Here is a 9886-nt window from a genome sequence, read left to right on the forward strand (position 1 = left end):
CACACATGCACATGTTATACATTAATGGATTGGTTCTGTGTTTTAATGTCACACATTTGATCAAAGCACTAGTATTGTGTTTCAGACTATTTGAAGATGGAAGAGTAGTTCACTCATGAACACTCTGACACACACACACACACACACACACACACACACACACACACACTCACACTCACACTCACACTCACACTCACACTCACACTCACACTCACACTCAAACTCACACTCACATTCACACTCACACTCACACTCACACTCACACTCACGCACACACACATACACACACACACACGCATACACACGCACACACACACACACACACACTCACACACACACACACACACACACTCACACACACCTACAAGCACATACCAATGAGTACATACCATCACTTCCCAGTCTGGTCAGTGACATCAACCCAGTGACCAGAAAACCGCTCTGCTTAAGGCACCCAGATGTGGTGACTGGGTCTGGTTAAGATCTGCTATGTGGTGACTTGGTTGAGATCTGCTATGTGGTGACTGGGTCAGGTTGAGATCTGCTATGTGGTGACTGGGTCAGGTTGAGATCTACTATGTGGTGACTGGGTCAGGTTGAGATCTGCTATGTGATCCACAGTCAGATCAGCCAACAACATATACAGGGTTGATTGTCAGGTGCTTAAATGCAGATTATCTCTGTATGAATGATGGTGTTCAGTGAGTTATGAAACCAAATCTAGCCAAACTTATTACAGGAGGATTCTGTCATATTCAGGATCCGTAGACAGACTGGCCTGGGCAATCATAGTTGATATTAGACAGTCCCTGCATGGAGAGGATCATAGAGTTCCAACGTGTATTATTTGGTGTTACAAAGCCAATCCCAAACTGTTCCTCAACAAAATCGGAAGGCTTTTGGACTTCTTTTCACTCTGTTCCATAGAGCAGATACCTTTGAAAAGAAGGGCCTCGTTCGGGTTTTGTACTGTCCGTCAGATACCTGTTTGTCAGATACCTGTTCGTCAGATACCTCAGATACCTCAGATACCTGTGTCTTTGGCAACCAGATTTAAGGTGTGAGCCATGCACCTTCTGTGAGGTGGAAGGCAAGTATCCTCTAAATCTCAATCCCATCATCCTCATCTGAGCTCTCACTAACAGGGCCAGATTCTTCTGATGCATCATCTTCAGTTGCTTCATCAGCAGCATCAGTAATGGCAACACTCTCTCCAAAACAGTTGAATGCTTTAACAACAGTTGAAGCGTTGTCCGTCACAGTGCACACAATTTTGTTTTAAATTGAAATTCCTTCTGAAACTACATCTGCCAACACTTTTGCCAGCACCTCATATGTGACACGGCGGCTGGCAAGGACTGATGACCCTCTCTGTGATATATCAGTTTTGTCCAGCCAACTAATGGTAATGCCCATAAATCCTTTGTTGACAGCTGACCAACAATCTGCTGTGGTGCAAATCAATATCAGCAAGTTCAGCTTTAAGGTTACTGATAACCTCATTGAATTCTTTATTTAACAGTTGCTGAACCTGCCTTCTTGAAGGCACACATCTGCCTGGTTGCAAAGCATTCACTAGTCTGATGAAGGAGGGCTTTTCCACTTTACTCAGAGACTGTTAATCTCCAACAATGGAGTCAATTACGAGTTTGTCTACCTGTTGCTGGGAAATCATACCCTTGAAGGCTGCAGACAATGTGGTTTGGGTCATTTGGGGCTGCAGGGGCTCTTGGTCTTTTTTGACTTTCAATTACTTGGAGAAAACCTTTAGGCTAGCTGGATGCTTCAGTTCCACATGCCGTTTTAAAATAGAGACGGATGAGGCTGATGTCCAGACTTGCTTTTTCAGCACAGGAGGAGGATTTTTACTGTCGGAATCTTTATCAGACAGTAAAAATGTGTAAAAATCCAGCAAATATCGGAAGGTTTATCGGATGTAGTCGCTGAGTCTGCATCTCTGCTTTCACTTGCCATTTTTAAATGAGATTGGGAGCTGTTGACTTGGAATACGTAGCTTGTTACGAATCTGAACCCCCTGTGGGCAGGATAGCTTTATCCTTCTTGCTTCAATAGACCAGCTGCTGCTAACACACTGGCAAAGATTGCAGACGCTAGGGATAGATTGAATACAAGCAAAAGGTACAAGCTCTACACTAACAACTTTCAAAACATGTTTCCATTGTAGAATGGGTGGCGATGTTAGGATAGCAGGTTTGCCCTGTGTGTGTAGTTGGCATACTAGCTAGCTAACTAACAACGACCTGGGCCTTTTTAATGGCTACTTGCTCTCTAGGTGGTGTAAAAACTTGTCTCTTTTCTCTTTTGGTGGCATTTTCCTATCACTCTCACAAACACACACATACACACACACACACACACACACACACACACACACACACACACACACACACACACACACACACACACACACACACACACACAGGTAAAGTGTGGGGACCAATGTCATGTGTGTTTATGTACTGTGTGAATGAAGATCATTCTAGTGTGAGTTTGTCTCTATTGAGCCTCATTAATGATCTCATCTCTGTTTCTGGTTTCTTTAGCCTCGGGAGCTGGTAAGTACCAGAGAGGAGTTGGTGTGTTTGGGTTTCATTAGGAGGGAGGGGGGACAGGCCTCAGTGTGCATGTGCATGCATACATACACACACACACAAACACACACACAGACACACACATACATACACCCACACACATACGCCCACCTACACACACAAACACACACACACACACAAACACAAACACACACACACACACAAACACACACACACACACACACACACACACACACACACACACACACACAGACACAGAGCTAAAGTGTGGGAACCACTGTCATTGGTGTTGATGTAATGTGTGAATTAAGATTATTATAGTGTGAATTTTTCTCCATTGAGCCACATTAATGATCTCATCTCATCTCTGTTTCTGTTTTATTTAGCTCAGCAGTTTGGTAAGTACCAGAGAGGAGTTGGTTTCTTTAGGAGGGAGGGGGGTCATTGTGGTCATCAGGCCTAAGTGTGTATATGTGATAATTTTACAGCTGAATTGAATGCAACTTCTTTTTAAACACACATACACAAACACACACACACACACACACATACACATACACACACACAGACAAATTATAAACATAGTGGTGGAATACTGATCAGTTTCTCTTCATACACATCTACACACACAAACACACACACACATTTAAACACCCGTACAGACACAAACACACACATTTCACAAACACTCACACTTCCATGAGAGTGGCACAAATGCAAGAATATAAACCTGTAGACTGATTGGAAATTAACTATAGACTGTATTTGTATTAGATAATGAAATTGTCTACTTACTAAATAGTCAACACTACAACACCACACATATTACAACATGCTTCTGCTCAGCTTTGCTTCCATGGCGGAAGGCAACTGATGAAGAGTTAATGAAGAGAATCAATCAACTGGAGAACATGACCAGTGAGGTGGAAAAGACAAAACAACAACTAGAGGAGAAGAATAAACTCCTCCAGGAGAGAGAGACAGATGTAGAGAACATGACTAAACGAGAGAAGGAGAGAGAGGGACTACTGGAGAACATGACCAGTGAGGTGGAGACCAGTAAAAGACAACTGGAGTCACTGGAAAAGGAACTGCAGGACAGGAACAGCCAACTACAGGACCTGAGAACCCAACTACAAGAACAAGGCAGGGAGCTGGAGGAGAGAGACAGACAGCTGGAGGAGAGAAACAGACAGCTGGAGGAGAACAAGGAGGAGAATATTACACTTTTGACAGAGAGCAGAGAGAGACTGGAGGAGATACAACAGACAAAACAACAACTAAAGGAGAAGAATGAAGAGATGGAAGAGACAAAACAACAGCTAGAGGAGAAGAATAAAGAGATGGAGAAGACAAAACAACAGCTAGATGAGAAGAATAAAGAGATGGAGAAGACAGAAAAACATCTAAACGAGAAGAATAAAGAGATGGAGAAGACAGAAAAACAACTAAACGAGAAGAATAAAGAGATGAAGGAAACAAAGCAGCAACTAGAGGAGAATAATGATGAAAAGGAGAAAACAAACAAACAACTAGAGGATAAGAATAAAGAGATGGATAAAACAAAACAACAACTAGAGGACAAGAATAAAGAGCTGGAAAAGACAAAACAACAACTAGAGGAGAATAATAATCTCCTCCAGGAGAGAGAGACAGATCTAGAGAACATGACTAAACGAGAGAAGGAGAGAGAGGGACTACTGGAGAACATGACCAGTGAGGTGGAGACCAGTACAAGACAACTGGAGTCACTGGAAAAGGAACTGCAGGACAGGAACAGCCAACTACAGGACCTGAGAACCCAACTACAAGAACAAGGCAGTCAGCTGGATGAGAGACACAGACAGCTGGAGGAGAGAGACAGACAGCTGGAGGAGAGAAACAGACAGCTAGAGGAGAGAGACAGACAGCTGGAGGAGGGACAGAGACAGCTGGAGGAGAGAGAAAGACAGCTGGAGGAGAGAGAAAGACAGCTGGAAGAGAGAAACAGACAGCTGGAGAGAGAAGGAGAACATCTGACAGGTGAGTGCAAGATAAGAGATGTGTAAGTGTTTAGCAACACAGACCGTGTGTTGAGGCCAAAATGACCTATTCAATTGATCCTATTTCTAAACCAATAACCCACTAAATGAACTGCTACTTTAACTTACATGGTATTAACACTCTGATGTACTCACTCATCTCAGCTCCAGTTCCTGTTTTTCCTTTTAAATCTCTATCTGTCTGTGTTTTCTTGCATCAGGAGGAGAACCTCCACAGTATCGTGAATCATGTCTCACACTGTCAAACATCACAGTAGCTGAATAGGCTTTTGATCCAGTTTGTCTTTGTGTTGGACTACTAGATCCAGATCCTCCTCCCGTTAGGAAAAGACGCAGTAGGGATGGGGAATATCCAAATAGTAAGTCTTCATGTTTGTGAATCTGTGATTCATTTCATGTTTTGAAAACACCTCTATATTTGAAGGGATATAAAAGCTGGCAAGATCATTGTCTTCATCATTTGTAAATATTATGCATAATGAGGTCTGTGAGAAGGTGAAATCCCTCCTTCTCACCGATTTACACTCCACAGGTATGGAGTCTGACTCATGTTGCCCTGAAAGAGGGGTAGAGAGACATAAGACTCACATACACACACACACACACACACACACACAAACACACACACACACACACCTACACCCACACCCACACCCACACCCACACCCACACCCAAACCCACACCCACACCCACCCCACACCCACCCCACACCCACACCCACCCCACACCCAAACCCACACCCACACCCACACCCACACCCAAACCCACACCCACACCCACCCCACACCCAAACCCACACCCACGTCCACGTCCACACCCACACAAAAACACATACACACACACACACACACACACAAACATACCCACACAAACATACACACTCACACACTTGCCTGGTTATGTATTTTACTAGCCAACCCCTCCAGGAGACGAGTGCAGGTGCTGACTTCATGTCGTGATTGTGACACGATTTTCCACGGTAGAGCAGAAAACACGTAAACCACCATTGTCACTTATCACCCGTTTATTATCATCACCATCCAAGAAGTGTGGTTCCACTATTTCATGTATCATTTATTCTCTGTTCCATACACAGCCCTTGATACTTCATACACACAGTTACTCTCACTTTCTCACACACCACTCCCATCCTGCTGCTCGTATGGGGAAGCGTGCACCAGGGGAGAGAGTAGTCTTGTTTGATGTTATGTTTCCTATCTACTGTATGTATGTCAATAATATGTGTGGTGTGTGGAAGGGGAAAATACTGTTTATGGTTTTGGGTGCATTAATTAACTTGGCTTGTGTCAATATAGGAGACTTATTTCCCCGGGAAAAAAAATCATTATACATATTTTTCTACCAAAACAACCATCCCCTGCGCCATTTTTCCCAGCTTCACCACCTACTCCAGTTAGCCCAAAAACCAACATATGGGGCCGCTTCGGTCATTTACCATATTTCAATAATAATCTTCAAACTTTGCTATTGTCAGTGTCCTGATTTTGTGTTCTACAGGTTATGATAACTAGATAATCTGTTGCAAAGACTTCTGGGGCCGTATTCACAAAGAATCTTAGGGCTAAAAGTAGCTCATAAGTGGCGAATTAAGGAGAAACTCCTAAAAATAATGGGCGTGTCAGTCTTAAATGTAGGACTCCTAATTTTTTTTACTAAGAGCAATTCACAAAATATTTTATCCCTAAAAGTAGCGCCTAAGTCTAGGACAGCTTAAAACTCCTCATGAGGACTCCTAAGTCACTAAGACCTATTCACAAAAAATCGTAAGATGGCTGCAGCCGACTTGGAATTGATAAAAGACATTGCTTAAACCGTGAAGGTATTAATATTGTCGTAGAATTAGCGCGGGATACAATGACGCCTTTAAACAACGATGTCTCCCGAAGTGAAATGTTTGGAAACATAAAGATAGCCTATTTGACTTCGCGGAAAACGCAAATGACGACACTGGAAATCATCATTCAGCCGTTTAATTCATCAAACTATCAACGCACTGTAGACCCCACATCATCCAACAGTTGGATGTACCGATGACTTGTGCATTTCAACGGAGAGCGGTCTGCAGCAGGTTTTTTGAGAACTTACCAGCTGGATGCCGCTGGGGTGACAGTGGCTATTGGTCCTGGGACCAGTAGGCTTTCGCTTAGGCTATACGTTTCACGTTCGTTTCGCTTTGATCAATTAAGATTGGAGGGCTTAAAGGGCCGCATGTGCTGATATTTGAAGTGGTCAAGGGCTGGAAATATAATAGCCTAACAGTTTGCTGGGTGCTTTAATTATTACTGCCTTGACATGCAATTGCCATATTTTATATTGATCGCTTTATATTTCTCTTAACGTGCAAAGTGTCATTCCCGTTGGATGCACAAACTTGTCATCATGCGTGTGCATTCTGCTAACTGCACTGTCCATAACTTTTTAATAGGACTTAATTTGAAGCCTAGGTTATTCTCTTATTTTCAGTCGATATAGTGGGATTGTTAGAGAGACGTCACGAATGAGTTTTTAATGAGAGAGCCTGTCAACAACCAATCACCGTCCTCACCCCTTCTAAACTCGTGCATGAGAAGCGACTTCATCCATAGCAACGGAGTTTTTATCTTAAGCTTAGGAGTTGGTATTATCCTTAGTATGAGTAGGTCTCAGAGCCGTTGTGAATCACTTTTAAGAAATTACTCCTACGTAAAAGGTTTTAGCGCAAGTTAGGAGCACTCCTAGTGGTAAGATAAAAGGCTTTGTGAATATGGCCCCTGATTTCTAAACTCTTTATGTGTGTGTGTGTGTGAGTGTGTGTGTGTGTCTGTGTGTCTGTGTGTCTGTGTGTCTGTGTGTCTGTGTGTCTGTGTGTGTGTGTGTGTGTGTGTGTGTGTGTGTGTGTGTGTGTGTGTGTGTGTGTGTGTGTGTGTGTGTGTGTGTGTGTGTGTCTGTCTGCAGTGGGAGGAGAGAGTCCTGCAGATGGTGAGTATGAGAAATGCAAACCTGATACACTCTGGACATAGACCTGCTGTCCAGCATGTGAAACTAATAGCTTTATGTAGTAAATGGACCTCTGATACAGTTTATGTTTCTGTTGGGATCCCAGATGCAGGACCTCCTCACAGGATAAGAAGAAGTAGTATGGAAGAGCCTCCATCCAGTAAGTCATCAGTGTCTCTGCTCGGGTTATGGGTGGAACATTCTCACAGCTGTTGGATAACTCATGTGTAGCATTCAAGCAATGTGATCCTACCACCCTGGACATTTGGACAGGTGTACTATTTGGATGCTGGATTGATGTCTACTTAGAATGAATATTTAATGAAGTATTGCAGTCCGCTTTAGCTTTAGCTAACAATACATCGGGAAGCTGCTTAGTTTTTAGTTAGAAGTAGCAATGGCAACCAGACAACTGGCTGCAAGGGCTGAAGTAGTCAATATTTTGCTCACTAACGAATGATAGACTTGGTTTGCTTGTTGTGATTATATTTTAACTGAGCTGTGCGATGGTTTACTGTGATTGTGTGTGTTGCAGTGGGAGGAGAGAGTCCTGGTCCAGCGCCCTCAGTGTCTCCTGCTGTGTCTGAGCTGAGGCTGGTGCTGCTGGGGGGGAGCACAGCTGGGAAGAGGGCAGCAGGAAACACCATCCTGGGCACAGAGGAGTTTGGGAGGCAGACCAGCACACACACACTCACACACATATCCACAGAGTCCCAGCACAGTGACAGCAGACAGGGGGAGGTGGCTGGGAGACGGGTGACCGTGGTGGAAACTCCAGACTGGTTCTGCAGTGGACTCTCTGAGAAGGACCTGAGACAGGACGTGGGGCTTTGTGTCCGTCTGTCTGCCCCAGGACCTCACGCCTTCCTCCTGGTGATTCCAGAGGAGCCGTCTGAGGGAGAGGAGAGGAAGATGCTGGAGAAAATGGAGGATATGTTTGGGGAGGGCTGTTGGGGACATACACTGGTCCTCTTCACCCATGCTGAGGGGCTGAGAGAGAGGAGTGTTGAGGAGTTGCTCCAGACAGGGAGTCAGGAGCTCCAGCAGCTGGTAGAGAAATGTGGGAACAGGTGTCACCTTCTCAACGATAAGGACAGTCCTGATGACACTAAGATCACACAGCTGCTAGAGAAGATAGAAGAGATGGTGTCTGGAAACGGAGAGACATTCTACAGCAGTGAGACCTACCAGGAGGCAGAGAAACAGCTCAGAGTGATAGAGAGAATAATACAGAAAGAACGAGAGGTGGAGGAGAGGAAACTGAGAAAGGAGAGAGAGAAAAGACAGGAACTTGATAAAAATCTCCAGGAGTCTCTGACAAAGATGGAGGGAGAGATTCAGCAGCATGAAGGAGAAATTAGAATATTAAATGAGAAAACAACAGAACTGGAGAGAAAGATGAAAGAAGAGAGGGATGAGGAGAAGAAGAGGGAGATGGAGAGAGAGTTAACCAGAGAGATAACACAGAAAGAGGAGATGGAGAGAAAGCTGATCAGGGTGAGAGAAAAGAGAGAAAGGGAGAGGAGAGAGATGGAGGAGAGACACAGAGAGGAGATGGAGGAGATGAGAGAGAGCTATGAGAGAGAGACCAGGGCTGAAGTAGAGAGAAACCTCATGAAGATCATCCTGCCTGAACTAAAGAAAAACATTACCATCACCAAGGAGAAGATGGAGGGAGAGTTCAATAGACAGATAGAGGAGAAGGACAGGGAGATGGAAAGAATGAGACGGCTGCTTAGCAATATGGAGTCTGAGTCTGAGAGAGAGAGACGGGCCATTCAGAGACTCAGCACTTCACTACTCAATGAAAAGGGAGAGTTCAACAGACATATGGAGGAGAAGAGCAGGGAGATAGAGGGACTGTTGGAGACTATACATGCACAAAGATCACTTCAGAGTTGGGAGATGGAGGAGGGGGAGAAATAAAACAGAGACGTTTGCATATACACTAATAGAATGGTTGGGAATTGGGACACATTATGTCATCTCAAGCCTGGACTCAAACCTGAGGTAAGAGTTTAGAGACTGAGTCACTGTAGGTTCTCAACAGTGAAGGCTTTGGGAATGGTTGGGACTTGGGACAAACTATGCTGCTGACCTGGACATTAAGTTATTCATCTATGAGTGGGCTGAACAGAAGCACGTGAACAGAGAGCAGGAGCATGTTTATGGAGAACTTAAAAAGACTCAACAACTGAATGCTGATTCTCCATGGACATGAATAATGAAGATGAATGAACTTTCTGTTTGACATCTTGTCTGCTGTTATACAC

General features: G+C 44.1%; 1 protein-coding gene across 1 annotated transcript in view; it reads left to right on the forward strand.

The window, feature by feature from the left end:
- Nucleotides 1-9539, forward strand: part of LOC308365594 (uncharacterized protein) — a gene marked incomplete at both ends in the record, with an annotated part of 17879 nt that extends 8340 nt beyond the window's left edge. The window contains 3 exons of the mRNA XM_080839060.1: nt 2565-2576; nt 2960-2971; nt 8149-9539. Of these exons, the coding sequence (XP_080695186.1) occupies nt 2565-2576; nt 2960-2971; nt 8149-9539 (1415 nt within the window). The remainder of the gene's footprint in view (nt 1-2564; nt 2577-2959; nt 2972-8148) is intronic.
- Nucleotides 9540-9886: the final 347 nt, after the last annotated feature.

The sequence above is a fragment of the Sprattus sprattus genome (assembly GCF_963457725.1).
Source record: "Sprattus sprattus genome assembly, chromosome: 5".
NCBI classification, from domain to species: Eukaryota; Metazoa; Chordata; class Actinopteri; order Clupeiformes; family Clupeidae; genus Sprattus; species Sprattus sprattus.